The following is a 17,585-nucleotide window of genomic DNA, read 5'->3' on the forward strand; positions in this document are numbered from 1 at the left end:
GTATTTCTGAATTACTCAGCTTTTTCTGCACCACATAATAATGTGGTATAGCCCAGCGATGAAAACAAAGACATGAGGTTTCTATATTAATTTCTTTCGTTGCTCCATTTTTTTTTTTTTTTTTTTTTTTTTGGTTTTTCGAGACAGGGTTTCTCTGCGTAGCTTTGTGCCTTTCCTGGAACTCGCTTTGGAGACCAGGCTGGCCTCGAACTCACAGAGATCCGCCTGGCTCTGCCTCCCAAGTGCTGGGATTAAAGGCCTGCGCCACCACCGCCCGGCTCGTTGCTCCATTTTTAATGAACTGCAAGATACAGCAAGACCAGGAGCCTGGAGAATTAAAACAAATATTTTTATATATGATTCTGACTATATGATACCATGTGTGTGAAATAATCTTGTCATCCAAAGTACTTTCAGATAAAAATGAAATAACTACATTTAAGTACTTTTAACAAAATTGGAACTATAAACAGTACAGATTGTGTGTACTGAATGCAGACCAAAAGCAAGAGGAAAGTAAGGTTCATTACAATAAAGAAAAGGTTTATGTAAGAATGAATGGCTGCCCATCAAGTTCACATCTCTTCTGATTCTTCCTCTTGCCCGACATTTTTCAGGAGTGGAACTTGTGTGAAGCAGAACTTCCTAAGTCTCCATTTCACCAACCTGGATGGGGAGGGTAGGAGAATAATCTCGGTTACGTGAAACCTAGAATAAAAACTGAGAGCAATATACAGCTAACACTCCAGAGTATTTCTGTACCTAGAGGAGGCGAGTCAGAAAAGCACACTGTATTTACTTGGTGTTAGAGATTCCTGGAAATGTATGTAGATTAAAGCATGGTATAAGAAAACCGATAAATGTGGCTTTTCAATGGATTACGTGATTGTTTAACTAGGCATCAGAACATTTTGATTGTGTCTAAAACAAATAAGAGAATCTGTGGGCTGTGGTGAGGTGGGATGAGGCTGAGATCAGTGGAGTTTCGGCATCAAAGCCACACCTACCCACGGGTTGCAAAGTGATTTCATTTCCTAAAAAGGAAACACATGAAGTGAGAATCTTCCTAAGAGTGCCAGCCCAAGTTGAGCCCTATGGCAATTCTGGGTTGACTTTTTCTTTTTTTACTTTGTATTGATTCTTTGTGGATTTCACACCATGCATCCCGATCCTACTCATCTCCTGTCCCCTTACCTCTGCCCTTGCAACCTCCCCACCCAATCAAATTTAAAAAGCAAAACATCAACAACAACAAAAAAACCAAAACAAAACAAATCTCAACATGGAAGCTGTAGTGTGACACAGTGAGTCACACAGCTTACCCTTTAATCCATACATTTTTACTTATAAGTGTTCATTGCAATGAATCATTGGTTTGGTTTGGGTTCTCTGGCTTCTGCTACACTCTCAATACTGGACCCTTAACTGGGAATTCTCTTGGATATTCTCTTGTGTCACAGAGATCCTATAGCTTTGGAACTGCAGGTCCAGCCCCCTCACATGCTCCAGCAGCTCCTAGATGAGGTGGGTGTTGGGGTGGGCTACTTCATAGTCTTGGTGGTAGCTGGATTGGCCAGCCTGGCTGCTTTCCCTCATCGCCACCACCTGGGGGAGCTCTCCAGCACTACTCTGGCTAGCTCACCCAATGCAGCAAACAGCAAGGAGTGGGGCCAGAGCTCCTGCTCTCGTGTCCTCTGGTCTAGCTCATCTGCATTCACACCACTAGGGCCAGCTGACTCTTCATGGGAGACCTTGCCTTGGAGGAGGTGGGAATGGGGGGTGTTTTAGGAGGGGCTGGGGGCTGGAGGAGGGAGGACAGGGGAATCTGTGGTTGGTATGTAAAATGAATAGAAAAATCTCTTAATAATAATAAAAAATGCAGAGGCAAACCTACACACAGTTTTTGTTGTGAAAAAGATACACAAAAGTGACTCAGGAAGTTTAGAGAACTATTCTCTCCCCTGTGACTATTTTCACTTCAAGAGAAACTCAGAAGGAAGTGGTGACGATAACTTTTGGCACTGGAAGAATGGAAGCTGCTTAGTGGCCCAAGCTCAGCAGGATTTCTGAGTCTCTGACGAGAAAAGGTATTAAGACATATGCAAACCTTTGTGTGTGTGTAATTTTCATAAGGACACTATGATTTTGACCACATGAATAAGATATGATTTCCAAAAATGGGCAAGACTATGGAAAGACATTTGATAAAGCAACTCCTCCAGACTATTCTTTTAAGAGGAAGTTCACCAGGCCACCCACACATGAATGAGCTTTACTTCCCGCCTTCCTTCTGATGGAGTTCTGCCTACCCATCAACGCTCCATGCTTTCTCTTGAGCTCTCCGTCCCACGAAAGCATCAACAGAGCAGAGACTTCATCCTATCTGCTTCCCTAACCCCGGCCAGACTGAACTGATTCTGGCATGTAACATTCTGGACACTTTGACCGTAGGGTGTCACACTACTCATCTGTAAGTAGAAGCTCATTCTTCAGCCTCTGCCAACTCACTCTAACTCCTCCAATAAACAGTGATTGATTAGTCCCTGAAACATCTTTTGACTCAAGAGCTGAAGGCAGCCACTTAAAATGATTTACCTTGATTATTGACTGTTAATATTGCCCCACTGTCCTCCTTAAGCCTTCAAACCATTTCTTCACGAAAGGCTAATACTCTGTAACAGGTGCAAGCCTGAGAACACCTTTTGTCACTTTTCAAAACTACATAGTATTTCCTTATTGCACAACTCCAACACCTATGAAACATAAAGGGTTGGTTAGTTGATGGACTAGCTTCCTTACTGAAATTTCTTGTAGAAAATTAAAGTACGTGTAGTTGCTTATAGCAAATTTATTACTTAATTTTTAAATTTATGTTTATGTGTGTATACCACATATATGAGGCTACCCTGAAGGCTAGAAGAAGGCATAGATATCCTAGAACAGGAGTCATGGGAGGTGGGGGCCCAGAAGCACTAGGTGCTGGGAACTAAAATGGAGTCCTCTGGAAGAACAGTAAGAGCTCTTTACCACGGAGCCATTTCTCTAGCCTCTGGATTAATTATTTACATAGCCCCTAGTGACTTTGTCTTCCTTTTCTCTGGTTTATGTATGCCCTTATCACAAGCCACCAAACTCTGTCACATTCAGACGTCTTTATCAGGTTCTATTTGCCACTAGCAGCTCTAAGGTTTAGAGATGCAGAAATGGCCTCCAGGGGACTGAGAAAAAGCCAACAAACAAGAACAGAAAATAACCACTATTCACTAGAATGGGGAAAATTTTAGGAGTGAGAATCAGAGTAGATACATTCTTTTGATCCCATATCTTCCCTTCACATATGTGAGAAAGATAAGAGCCGACCTGTCAAGTTAGCTGTCGTATGTCTGGCATTTGGAGAATCTCTACTTTGCTTATCAAAATGACTCATATGAATTACCACTTGGAAAACCTGATTTTAATTGCTTGTTATTTCCTGTACACAGAGGAGATCTTGCAAAATAGTTCTTTGTAGTAGATGGTGTTAAATGTAAAATATATTGACCACATAACAACATTTCTGAGCAGATAGCTCCCTAATTAAGAGTGTAGGTGTGAGATAGGATGAGACTATCTTTGATCCATCACTTTAGGGAGCTGGCAGATAGCCTCATCTTTCAGGGATTCTGGGGGTGCTTATTCCATATTCTATTTAGGCTGCATGATAATCATTATGCTACACCAAGCCAATCACATAATGTTTGATACTTTTTAAAAAAAGATTTATTTATTTATCATGTATACAGTGTTCTGCCTGCATGTATGCCTGCAGGCCAGAAGAGGGCACCAGATCTCATTACAGACGGTTGTGAGCCACCATGTGGTTGCTGGGAATTGAACTCAGGACCTTTGGAAGAATAGCCAGTGCTCTTAACCTCTGAGCCATCTCTCCCGCCCCAATGTTTGATACTTTGTCACATGTGGATGAGACACAAACGCACGGTGAAACCCTGACTACTAGATTTTTACAACTCCTTACCCTGAATTTCAGGACTGAGTTAGCCAGCCATTTAACCATATAAAGGTAGCATTATATGGTATAAGCATTATAAGGTAGAATTTTAGTATTATCTTTATAATATCAATAAAAGAGCCAAACTAAACAGCATATAAGACTTTCTCAAAATAAATGAAGGCTGTATGAGATATTGAATTTTATCTGGAGCACAGATCTTTTAGTAGTAAACAGGCAATGATGGATTAACTGCTCCATGTTTGGCGGTGTGCCCTTTCAGCAATTCAAGACAGCAGGGAGAACTAACACAAATGAACTCACAGGCAGCCCCACTGCTGTTAAAACATCTGGTGGGTGAATAGGTTAGAGGAACCCCAGGATCCTTAAAAGAAGAGATAGCTACTTAATGTGAATATGCCAGGTAGCAAGAAGTGCCCTTTGGAAAGTCTAGAATGAAATATGTTAGGGATAGGGAGAAACTGGAGAGTAAATGTGTAGTTTCTAAACATAGTCAAGAAGAGATTCCGGGGTTGGGGATTTAGCTCAGTGGTAGAGCGCTTGCCTAGCAAGCGCAAGGCCCTGGGTTCGGGTCCTCAGCTCTGAAAAGAAAAAAAAAAAAAAAGAAGAGATCCCATCTTATTAGATACTTACATTTACTGAAGTTAATGTGGCACTTGCCATATTTAAAGTGCTCAAGCACCAGTGACTATGAAGTGCAACACTCTAGACAGAAATATGGCCAGAGATACAGAACATTGCAGCCAGAACTGTACTCGGACCACAGGATGGAGTCTGCGAACCTGGTGGTTTGGATTAGGAAACCCACTGAGATGTGGCAGTAAGATGGCCCCTTTCAAGTGTTGCCTTTCGATAGTATTGGGACTTGATGACCGCATACCAAGGAATGGGATAGCCATGAACAAAAAAGTCACTAACTCACCAAGTGACAACAGCATAATTCACTCCAGTGATGACATAGGCAAACGCACAATGGAAACAAAAGTATATGGTAAGAAGCATAGTGTTGTGATGAGCTGTCAGATCCCAGGCAACACCTCCAGTCGGGTTATAGAGAACAAAACCCATCTGTAAGTTCAAACACAACAAAATAAAAACGCCAAAAGTAAAATATAGGAATATATTGCTAACAATGGCACATTTTTAAATGTTTGGTGATTAAGATAATTTCTATTATCTGAGCTGTCACAGATAAATGCCATGTTCTGATCTGATTTAGTAACAGAGACAGTACCTACCAAGTAATCATTTCAAAACAGATTTTAAGGAAATTTAATGATCAATTTTCAAAATATGAATAGTAAGTATCCCTTGTTATGTGAAGATGTTCAGAAAGTTCACGTATACGGATTCATTTTTTTATTATATTATTTCAAAGTTAGATTACACAACATTGTAAAATAGACACTGGCCAGGGAAGCAGGTAACTGTAGATCTTTAGCTCTCCCTTCTCCTCTCCAACTCCATCTGCCAGTCTCATTCCAGTTCCACAGCAGACCACCTGCTAAGGCCTCTCCCTTCTCTGTGTCCCCATCTCCAGCAGATCACACCCATCTTCTCCTCCTCCGACATTACTCCTCACTCATTTTGTTATCGCAACCCTCAACTCCAGCGGACACTCCCTGGGAAATTGCCCGCCAAGCTTAACAGAGAAGCATGTGGGCCAGTGAAACTGTTGGGCAAGCTTCAGATCTTAACTCTTCCTCTTTTCCTCCAAATCCAACCCCACCAGCTTTCAAGGAGACTAACTGTTTTGGCCTTTCCTCAGTCTTGGCACCCATTCCCAGGGGACTAAGCAGATCCTGGTGAAACACCCTGATTTCTTCCCTCCTGTGAACCCCTAACCCCTCTCTCAGCCCCTCCCCAGCCCATCCTCCCCTTTCCCCTTCAGAAAGAGATCCCTGAATCTAATCTCCTTTGTTTAGCTTTTTTCCTGACCATGACCAATAACAACTTGTAACCAACCCTCCTAAATGATGACAAACAGCCATAATTCACAGAATGACCCAAACCCATCCACTCCACTTCTTGAGAATGTGAATGTCATCCTTTCTGGACTGTCTCATTGTTTGAGGGCGATGGCATCTTTAGAGGACCCTGAGATTGGGATAGTGGTCAAGTACTGGGAGAGATAGCTGCATTATTATTTTTTCTTTAGTCTCTGTGTGTAGAGCTTATCTGAAGTCTTGACTGGATAGTCTATGAGACTGGACCATCTCAACCAGCAGCTTTGAAGTTGTTTTAGATGCAGAATTTTGAGGAAACTGCAACAGAGGCATTATGAGAGGCTGGATCATCTGGGCTACTTGTCATCATTGGTATCTAGTTATTTTTTCTGAAAACACATAAACTTCTAAAGGTAACATATATATCTGCATCAATACAAGTGTGGAAAGTGCAGTGTGCACAAGTCAGTTAAAGATGATTGTTGTGGAATATTCCTTTACACTGTGTGAAGGTGTGTCACTATGGTTGGTTTAATAAAGAGCTGAATAGCCAATAGTTAGGCAGGAAAAGGCTAAGTGAGACTTCTGGGGACAGAGAGGACTCGGAGAAGAGGAAAGGTGGGTCAGCAGCCAGACATGGAAAAAGCAATATGAGCAGTGGTGGAGAGACAAGGTAACAAGTCATGTGATAGAACATAGATTAAAATAAAATAAAACAAAAATAAGTTATAAGAGCTAGTGGGACAAGTCTAAGCTAAGGCCAAGCTTTCATAATTAATAAGTCTCTGTGTCATTATTTGGGAGCTGGTGGTACAGAGAAAGACTTACTACAATGATTTTTGTTTTATGTTTGAGCATGTAAAAGGCATCAGTTAACTTTGTAAGTTTGTTTGGACGGTATAATCAAACCTCTATCCATGACATATGAAAAGATGGCATGTAATAATAAGTCATGAGGGCTCTGTAGCCAAAAAGATCACAACACTGAGGTAAAAGAAAATGTTAAATCTAACAAGTCTTGGCACAAAGTACCCAGGAAACCTAGGATGATATGAAAATACCAAATCTAAGAGTAATAGGGATAGAGGAAGGAGAAGAAACCCAGGTCAATGGCACAGAAAGAATTTTCAACAAAACTATAGAAGAGAATTTCCAAAACCTAAAGAGGGAGAATGCCTATCAAAGTACAAGACACATACAAACCATCAAACAGACTGGGCCAGAAAATAAATTCCCCTTGGCACATAGTAATCAAAACACTAAACATACAGAACAAAGAAATAATATTAGAAGCTCCAAAGGAAAATGACTAAGTCACATACAGAAGCATTAGACTAACACCTGGCTTCCAAGTAGAAACTCTAAAAGCCAAAGGCACCTAAAAAGATGTTCTACAGACTATAATAGACAACAAATGCCATCTGAGACTACTATAACCAGCCAAACTTCTATCACAACAGATGGGGAAAATAAGACATTCCATGATAAAAACTTCGTTTAAGCAATATCTGTCTACAAAACCAACCCTACAGAAGATGCTGGAAGGAAAACTCAGAACTAAAGAGGTTACCACACCCAAGAAAACACAAGGAATGAATAAACCCCGACCAGCAAATCAAAAGAGGGGAAACACACACACACACACACACACACACACACACACACACACACACACACACACACACACACTATAACCACCGCCACCACCACCACCACAACAAAATAATATGAATCAACAAAAATGTTCATTGATAGCTCCCAACATCAATAGTCTCAATTCTCCAATAAAAAGACACAGATTAACAGAATAGATGGAAAAGCAGGATCTATCCTTCTGATTCATCCAAGAGACACACCTTAGCACCAAAGACAGATATTACTTTAGAGTAAAAGAATGGAAAAAGATACTTCAAGCAAATGGACCTAAGAAGCAAGCTGGTATAGTGATTTTAATTTGTATAAGTAGACTTCAAACCAAAATTAATCGAAAGAGATAAGGAAAGACACTACATACTCAACAAAGGAAAAATCCACCAAGAGAACATTTGCATTTGTAACATCTATGCACCAAACATAAGGGCACCCAAGTTCGTAAAAGAAACACGACTACAGCTTAAATCATATATTAGCCCTCACACACTGATAATGGGAAGACAGGACATTCGGACAAAAACTAAACAGAGAAATTCTGGAGCTAACAGATGTTATAAACCAAATGGGCCTAACAGATATTTATAGAACATTTCACCCCAACACAAAAGAATGTACCTTCTTCCCTGTACCTCATAGAACTTTCTACAAAATTGCTCACATACTTGGGCACAAAGCAAGTCTCAATAGATACAAGAAAATTGAAATAAGACCCTGAATCTTATCAGACCACCACGAATTAAAGTTATATACCAACAACAGAAAGCTTACAAACTCATTTACAACTCACTGCTGAATGAAAAATGGGTCAAAAAAGAAATTCAAGATTTTTCTAGATTAGAATGAAAATGAATATACAACATACCCAAACTTACGGGATACAATGAAGGAGGTTCTAAGCGGCAAGTTCAGAGCACTAAACGCCTACATTAAAAAATGGAGAGATCTCATACTATCAACTTAAGAGCAAACCTAAAAGCTTTAGAACTCAAAGAAGAAATCACAACCAAAAGGAGTAGACAGCAAGAAATAAACTGGGGGCTGAGATAAATAAAATAGAAACAACAATAATAAGAGCAATATAAAGAATCAATGATACAAAGAGTTGGTTCTTTGGAAAATCAATAAGATTGACAAACCCTTATCTAAACTAACTAAAAAGGCAGAGAGAGAAGATCTAAGATAATGAAAATAGAGATGAAAACGAGGCCATAAAAACAGACATCAAGGAATTCACAAGGACATACTTTCAAAACCCATACTCTGCCAAATTGGAAAATCTCAATAAAATAGGTAGTTGCCTCAATACACACCACTTACCAAAGTTAAATCATGATCATAGAAGCAATTTAAACAAACTTATAGCACCTAGTGAAATAGAAGCACTCATTAAAATTCACCCAACCAAAAAAAAGCCCAGGGCCATCTGGTTTTAGTACAGCATTTTACCAGACTTTCAAAGAAGAATTAATGCCAATATTCCTCAAACTATTCAATGAAATGGAAAGAGAAAGAATATTGTCCAATTCACTTTATGAGGTCATAGTTACCCTAATACCAAAACAACATAAAGACCCAAAAAAAAGAGAATCACAGACCAATTTCACAAATGAACATAGATGTAAATTTGGTTTTATTTTATCCTATTTTATTTTATTATTATCCCTAAGAAGCTCGTTTGTTTTCTAATGAGAGGCAGAAAGGGGTGGCTCTGGATGGGAGGGGAGGTGGAGAGGAAAGGGGAGAAGCAGAGGAAGGGGAACTATAAGTAGGATAGATTAGTGAGGGGGGAAAAGAGCCTGTTTCTGATCATGGTGTCTCCCTTGCCAGGTAAGTAGTTTTTCTTTTTACCCCTTCTTCTTCTGTTTGGGTGGGAGGTCACAAGGGTAGGAAGGCAGACCTGGGAGGACTGGGAAGTGGGTGTGATCAAGGTACATGATGTGAAATTCCCAAATGATCAATGAAAATGTTATTTTGGAAAAAAGCATATTTTCAATAAAAGGAAAAAATTATGTCAAAAGTATTTTTAAATGAATAAGGCCCTATAGACAACATCATATCTTATATTGAAAGTATGAATGCTGTCCTCCTTGATTCAAGAACAAGAAATAAAGTTACTTTTTCACTGCCTCTATTCAACACTGTACTACAAAGTCTAGACAGCATAATTAAGCAAGAAAAAAATTAAAAAACCCAAATGTTAGAAAAGAATAAATAAAACCCTCTATATTTGTAAATATTCTGATCTTACATATAGCAAACACTGAGGATTCTTTCCTTAAAAGAATAAAATTAAATAAGACAATAAATTAATTTAGCATATCCACAAATACAAAATCAACACAAAAAGTCATTTATAATCTTTATATACAAACAACAAATAATCCCTAAATGAAATTAAATGAGTAATTCTATTACAATGGCATTGAACACCCTAAAAGACTTAAGAGTAAATTTAACCGAGGATATTCATGTCGAAGGATGTTGCTCCATAGTATATTGTTTGCCTACCACAGTTTAGGCTCTGGGATAAACCCCAAGAAGTCTCCCAAAATTAAAGGGGACTGGAAAGATGGCTTAATGGTTAACAGAGCCTGCTGTATAGTTCTTCCCATTCTCCTTCAAATTCATGGTCTTTTTTTCCTTGATTTTTACTGCATGCATATATGAATTTGTATATACATATATTTTCCCAAATATAATCTGTTGAGTTCAGGTAGTGTTACTTTTTTTGTATGTTTTCATGGATGACCATTTACTACATAGGCACCCAAAGGCTCATGACCATCTATCTCATGGTAGAAAATGCATTTATACTATCGTTAAGCATCTCCAAATATTTAATAGCATCAATATTGTTTGAAAGTTCAAATTCAAAGTCTTTTGTGAACCTCAAAGCAGACAATTAGTGGACAGCCACTTAAAAGTCAAAAGCAAAACTACATAGTTCCAAGATAGAATGGCACAAATTAAGTCACCAGCTGGGACTAAGCTTTGAAAACTTGAACCTGTCGTGAACATTTACTATCAAAACCACAAGAGACACTTAACTCCTACTACATGCAAAATTATCTAAAAATCCAAATGTTCTCTCTACTACCACAAAGCACAAGAAAACAGACGGTCAGCTCTATGACCTGAAATTTGGTGATAGTTTCAAAATAAAAAAAAAAATTTCAGCAAATGTGGCTGAGGCCCACATGCAAACACTGTCTTAGCTAGGCTTTCTACTGCTGTGATCAAAACACCATGACCAAAAACAATTTAGGGAGTACAGGGTTTATTTTAGCTTACACTTCCACAGCACAATCTATCACTGAGGGATGTTAGGGTAGGAACTCCAACAAGGCAGGAACATGGAGGCAGAAACTGATGCAGAGCTCATAAAGGAATACTGCTTGCTGGCTTGCTCCTCCTGGCTTGCTCAGCCTGCTTTCATACAGCACTCAGGACCACCTGCTCAGGGATGGCATGGCTTATAGTGAGATAGGCCCTCCTACATCAACCACATAGTTGCCTCACAGCAAATATTGTTTCCCCCCATTTCTTGCCTTTCACTAATTGCTCAGACTTGCTGGTCATTGGGCAGCAAAATGTCTAAGTATCACAAATGGCTTTTGATTAAAGACATCATCTCAGAGTTACTATATGATGGCTACTCAGGTATGGGTACTATTTGCCTCCTCAGCAACTAAGCATTAAAAAAGCATAATTTCCCAGAGGTCCACATTAGTATTGCAGAAAACACATGAGAGAGAAGGTCTTGAACTATAGAGCAATCTGTTCCATCAAAATGAGAGAAGTTACAGATGCAGGCACATGGCCGTCATCTCGTAGTCCCAACTTACCTGCCATAACCAAGTCCCTTGGAGCATAATGAGACTTGACCGCAGCAGCTCCAGGGTTATATTATTCTTTGTGAGGACCTCCATGAAGGAAACCAGGCCTGATAAGAAGGTGGCAAGAGCCAGTATCTTGTGCAAAAAAACATCAACCGTGACTCGGTCATGAGTGTGGTTGTACATGATGAAAGCTGAGGGAGGGAGGAAAGCAGTTGGTCATTTTCAGTGGAACCAAAAGCTGTTCACGGCCTCTCTCTCCCTTTCTCTGTCCATGACCTCTCTGAACAAACACCATTGCCCAGAGGAACAAGTCCCAGCTGATGTCCACAGTGAGCATGTTGTCATCACCGCTTCTTCAAAAGAATTCAAAAAAATTGAATGCTGGAGTGATAACCTTCCTTTCCCCTCCCCCAACATTTATTTTTGCCTTTAACACATCACAGCACCTTCAAGTAACTATAAGTCAAAGAATTCTCTGTGCAGAATGATGAATATGAAGCCTAATAGGGATGGGGAACTATGAATTATACAACTATGAATGAGCTGAAGCCTCATATCATGACATTAGTTCACTGGGATATGTAAACACAGACATACATCATAACCATGGACATGGCAACATTATCTGGAAGTCACCAGGAAGCTGTAAATATGTGCATTGTTTCATTCTATGAATAGATTCCAAATTCATTGAAACATTTTCCTTTAAAGAGGAAAACACGCCGGGCGGTGGTGGCGCACGCCTTTAATCCCAGCACTCGGGAGGCAGAGCCAGGCGGATCTCTGTGAGTTCGAGGCCAGCCTGGGCTACCAAGTGAGTCCCAGGAAAGGCGCAAAGCTACACAGAGAAACCCTGTCTCGAAAAACCAAAAAAAAAAAAAAGAGGAAAACACTTTCATGAAATGTACAATGTAGTAGCCCTTTGAAACAACAGGGTTATGCTGTTGGTAGCTGGGACTCATCTTTTATCTGGTTCTCATTCTCAAAGAGTAACAGACAGAAGTTCTTTCAACATACATGGAAGGCAAGAAGAAGAGATAGGAAGTGACTGTCTTCTGATTATTTGGGGATTTCATGGTTCCATAATTAATGTGCTTTGCACATGTGTAATAAATGAAGACACGTCATTAAACACTTGTTTTCTTTCCCCCTACAATAAGATGAGAAACTAAATGGACACAATATGCAGTTAATGATTGATCTCTCAAAATTTGTACCTCATTCTTTAAAATTTATTTTTAATTAAATATGTGTGTGTCAGGGGGTGGGTGTGCACATGTGAGTGTCTGTAACTGTAGAGTCTAGAAGAGGGGTTACAGGCAGTTGCAAGTTACCTGACTTGGTCATGGGGATCAAACTCTGGTTCTCTGCAAGAACAGCAAGTAATCCTAACTGCTAACCTATCTCTGTAGCCCCAAGAACCTCATTTTTTAATATGGTTGAATATTTGAGTTGTTACTTATTATATACCAGCAGAGTTTTACTCCATGAATTCTTTTTAAAGAGCCAGAAGATGATAGAAAATATTCTGATGTTCATAGGTGAGTCTTTAAGACAGAAGGTGAAACATGAGTGAAATATTGTTGAATAGTCTTGCTGGCCTGAGTAAATTAGTAGGGAAGGAAAATCTTTGACATTCTGACACCCAAATGTCTCACTATGGCCTGGATAAAAATGGTCTCTTCAATCAAGGCTATACCATGACACAGCTACCTGGATGTCTAACAGTTGAGAAAGGCCCAGGAAAAAATGCTGATACTTACTTTGTACAAGGAAGGCATTTGACAATGCCAGCTTGGTTAAGGAGACTGGAAGCGATTTAATGGTAGTGCTTAAGATTCTGGTCACACCCAGAAGCCCATAGAAGATATATATAACTGTGTGGTGCAAGCGTAGAATCCACATCAACCGGCTCTCTGAAACCTCAGCATATATTTGTAGGCTGATGGCACCTGTAAGAGAACATTTCACGGAACAAGTAACCTTCTCCATAAGTACCTAGTACACAGGAACATGTGCTAATGAATGTTCAAATTTATTGTCCCCCTATGAAACTAGTTCTTCAATGCTACTAAGTCATTTTGGTTCAAGTACCCATTACAATTTAGTGAAATCTCAAAAGATTAGGTTGTTTTGATTTAAGAAATCCACCTGAGAGCAGCTGATGCTTGGATTTCTAGATCTTATATCATTAACATAAAGTCATTCCTCTTCTCTTCAACAAAATACTCCTAGAGTTTCAGCTTTCCATAATTAGAGATAACTGGTCAGGCCTGATGGACACAGTGTGTAGACCAGTCAGTTCCATAAACTGTTTGATATTGTTAGGGACTCTGCTTTATCTGTTGCTCTATAGAAAGTGACAGAGAAATGTCTCTCTTTGGAAAAAGACCAGTCTATAATTTGAAGGCCATAGCAAAGACCCGTTATCGTTAATGAAGCATGAAACATCCTAATGGTAAAATAGGACAGTTTGCCTTTTAGAGTGGAGAGGCTGCAGAACTCCAAAAAGAGCACTTTCAGAGACTTCTCAAAGGCAGTGGAAAGGCCTTCCAAACTGTCTAGTCTAAACGACTTCTCCAATTAAGAGAGTAAAAAAAGGAAGGACTGCATGAAGCTTCTGAGCTCCGATTCCTATTCCAAACTCGCAGCACTGACGTGTCACTGAAGCTTTCCTACAGTCAGAGGGACTTTCAATAGAGTGGGGTTGTTTTCAGAGATCAGTACAATTGATATGAGATTATTTCACTCATTCCAACTAATTTTATAAAGGAAGTCACCAATATGGGTGAATTAAATTCTAGGAAAGACTTTTGAGTAAACATCAACAATTGCCTTCCTAATAAAGTATAATCAGATTGAAATTATAATTACAATATATACGAAAGGGTATTTTGCAAACAAGATTGTTGTTAGTATTTTATTTTCTATTTAATCTTTATTAAAGTCTGAAGTTAAAAGCACTCACCAAATGAAGCCATGCCAATTAGTATAATTCCATCCAAAATTTCTGCTCGATATATCCATGGTTTGGAATGAAGGTAAATCTGTTTTTGTTTTTTGCAGACATACTTCAGAATATTCACAGAATTCCACCAAAGACTTAAAAAAATCAAGAAAGCTCCTGGGAGAGCATGACCTTGGAAGTCCCCTGGGATCTACAGAGATAAGAATATATAGAAGATAGGCATTGCAGTTCTGGAATCTGGCCAAATCATTTCCCATCTCCATACAGCAGACTATTTTCTTGTGGCCATGGATACACAGTAGATCTCACTATAATAGCAATAATGCCTATAAGAATGAAAACTTCCAGCCATGAAACACCATGTATCAGGCACCCTGTCAAGTGTTTCCCATGTCTAATTTTTGCAACGTAAGCCTGAATGAAGAAGGATTACTATCTTAAATTGAGGCACCATTTTAGAGAACTCAAATGAATTGTCCAGATCTCAAAACAATGGAGAATTTCCCTGTTGTTCTTCCTGTCAGGGTGGGAGCCCATGAGATTTTGCCCCTCCTTCGTTAGCATAGCTATTGATATTGTAATTGTTCAGGTCTTGTGTATGCTGCCCTTTCAAAGAGAGGCAGTCACACAGCAAAGGCCGCGTTATTCTGCCTCTTTGCACCCTCTTCTGACAAGTTCCCTAAGCCAGAGTTGCAGGAGCTGTGCTGCAAAAGTGTACACTGGCGGTGGGCACTCCACAATCCATGGACCTTAACATCTGTATCCAGTTGTGGTTTTCTGTAACTGTCTTCATTTGCCGTAGAGAGAACTTTCTTTCATGAGGGGTGGTATTTACACTTACCTATGGTTCTAAGGACAAGATTTAGAAAAAAGTTAAGGAATTTTGCTCGTCTAGCAAATTGGCAGTAGTAGCTTCTCCTCTAAGATCCATGACCTCACTAGCCCTGGGAAGCTCCTATGTTTAAGGCCCACTCAACAGAACAGAATTTCTGTTCTGTTGAGTGGGCCTTAAAATCCACTTAGATATCTGTTGCTTACCACTAACATGTGAGTGCCACTATTACACCTTTCTGGATATCTTGCCATGCTGGTCATTGTTGTGATTCAAAGGTGTCACAGCGGGTTAGAACTATCAGTTATTCCCCTCGTTTGGCAATTTGCAAAGTACTTCCTGGTAAAATGGAAACTAGACTGCAGGAAGACTTTCAGGTTAGATACGACTTGAATCATCCAAGTAGCCTGTCCTAAGTGTTCGATGTCTGCAGTAATAGAAGAGTATCCTAAACCTCTGAGAGGCATCCAAGGGCAACAGCAATAGCCTATATTGTTCTCATGATTGGTACTGTTGTGTGTGTGTGTGTGTGTGTGTGTGCGTGTGAGTGTGTGTGTGCATTCATCGCATACAAATACAATTACATGTATTGTATAATTTTAAGGAAATATAAGTTAATATAATTCCTTGAGACTTTATCAAACTATCTTGGTATTATTTGTCCATTCTCTCTCCTTTATCTGTACAGACCTGCCTTCTCCTCCCCAGTTAGGGCCCTCAGGCTGTTTTTCCATTTACTGCTTCATATCACCTATATCTTCCTATCCCTTCTCAACACCCCCACCATCATCCTTTTATACTTTTCTGATTTCTGTAGTCACTCCTCCATGTTATATACTCACATCAGAAAATTTGGAACTAGGAACTGCAGATGAGAGAGAACATTCAATGTCTGTCTTTCTGGGTTTGGGTTACCCCACTCAATACAATATTTTCTAAGTACACCCATTATTCTGCAAATTTCATTATTTCAGTTTTCTTTTCAGCTGAATACTATTCCACAATGTAGACATGTACCATATTTTCATTATTCATCTATTAAAGGACACTTAGATTGTTTCCATTTCCTAGCTAAGATCTGCTATGAACACTGCTGATTTAGTATCTGTGGAATGGGATGTCGTTTGGGCAGATACCGAGGAGTGGTATATCTAGGTCATATGTGAGATTTACTTTTAGGTTTGCTTGTTTGTTTGTTTGGGATACTCCATACTGACTTTCAGACTGGCTACACCCAGTATGCATTCCCACCAACAGTGAACGAGGGTTTCCCTTTCCCCACAACTTCACCAGCATTGGTTGCCTGTTATTTTGTTGATCATAGCTATTCTGACTTGAGTGAGAAGAAATCCCATAGCTGTTTTAATTTGTATGTCCCCCAATTGCAGAGGAGAACAAACAATTTTTTGAGATACTTCTTAGTCATTTTTATTTCTTCTATTTGGGATCTATTCTTTGTGTAGATCCCAAGCCCATTTTTAATAGGATAATTTATTTCTTTGGTCCCTTGTTTTTTCTTTTTAATTTTTTGATATATTGTGTATATAAATCCTCAGCCAGATGTATGCTGGCAAAGATTCCCATTTCTGTGTGTTTCTTCTTCACTCAACTGATTGTTTCCTTAGCAGTGCATAGATGCCTCCAGTCTGGGCCACAAGCTGTGGCTATGTTGGTGCCTGGTGGGGGTGGGGAGCATGCTGCCACCCGGGACATCCCGATCTGAGTGGCCTGCACTGTCATCCGGGGCCATGGTGTTGTCTGGGCCAGGGCTACTGCCGAAGTTCATGTCTGGGTGGGTGGTCCTGCCACAGTTGGGCTCTGTGGTAATGTCCCTGGCCAGTGTTAGCACAGAGATCATTAGGACCACGCTGTGTTGAGCCAGCCCCGCCCTTCACTTGCCTTGGGTTGGCTGGTCCTGCCCCTAGATGGATGTTGCAGCAGATGATCTGGCCCTACCCCTCAGGGGAGAGCTCACCCCTGCACTCAGGAAAGATGGCCCCACCCCTCACCACAGGCATGCACTTCACCTGGGCAGCATACTAGAGCTGGCCCTGTGGTCAGGGAATAAGTGAACTGAACTTGTGGTTAGCAGGTGGGCCAACACTGAGGGCATGAGAGCAGGCTGACACTCCCCCCCCCCCCAAAATGCCTCTTGTGGCAATAGAGAGAGAGGGCCCTGCACCTTGCCTGGGCAAAACAGTAGAGCTGGCCCTGGCCATATGAATGAGGGAGACCCGGATCTGAGGGCCTGAGAGCAGGAGAATTGGCCCCACTCCTTGCCGTAGGCTGCATTTGGATGAGCTAGCCGAGGCAGTGCTGGAGAGCCCATCCAGGTACT

At 40.2% G+C, this 17,585-nt stretch overlaps 1 protein-coding gene across 1 annotated transcript; it reads right to left on the reverse strand.

The window, feature by feature from the left end:
• Positions 1-575: 575 nt before the first annotated feature.
• LOC128111430 (transmembrane protein 45A-like) lies at positions 576-17,033 on the reverse strand. Its single transcript, XM_052739706.1, has 5 exons — positions 16,952-17,033; positions 13,211-13,399; positions 11,454-11,638; positions 4,932-5,077; positions 576-666 (listed from the first exon to the last, which is right to left on the reverse strand). Exons 1-5 carry the CDS (start codon positions 17,031-17,033, stop codon positions 576-578), a joined length of 693 nt encoding a protein of 230 aa, XP_052595666.1.
• Positions 17,034-17,585: the final 552 nt, after the last annotated feature.

The sequence above is a fragment of the Peromyscus californicus genome, unplaced genomic scaffold (assembly GCF_007827085.1).
Source record: "Peromyscus californicus insignis strain IS unplaced genomic scaffold, ASM782708v3 Scaffold_16__1_contigs__length_79575227, whole genome shotgun sequence".
NCBI lineage: Eukaryota > Metazoa > Chordata > Mammalia > Rodentia > Cricetidae > Peromyscus > Peromyscus californicus.

Coding starts and splice junctions, on each gene's coding strand:
- LOC128111430 (XM_052739706.1), bottom strand. CDS start 17,033: ATGAACTTCGGCAGTAGCCCTGGCCCAGACAACACCATGGCCCCGGAT. Junction 13,400..16,951: donor CTCAGATCGGGATGTCCCGG/GTGGCAGCATGC, acceptor GTTCTCTTACAG/GTGCCATCAGCCTACAAATA. Junction 667..4,931: donor AATTATGCTGTTGTCACTTG/GTGAGTTAGTGA, acceptor CTCCCCATCCAG/GTTGGTGAAATGGAGACTTA.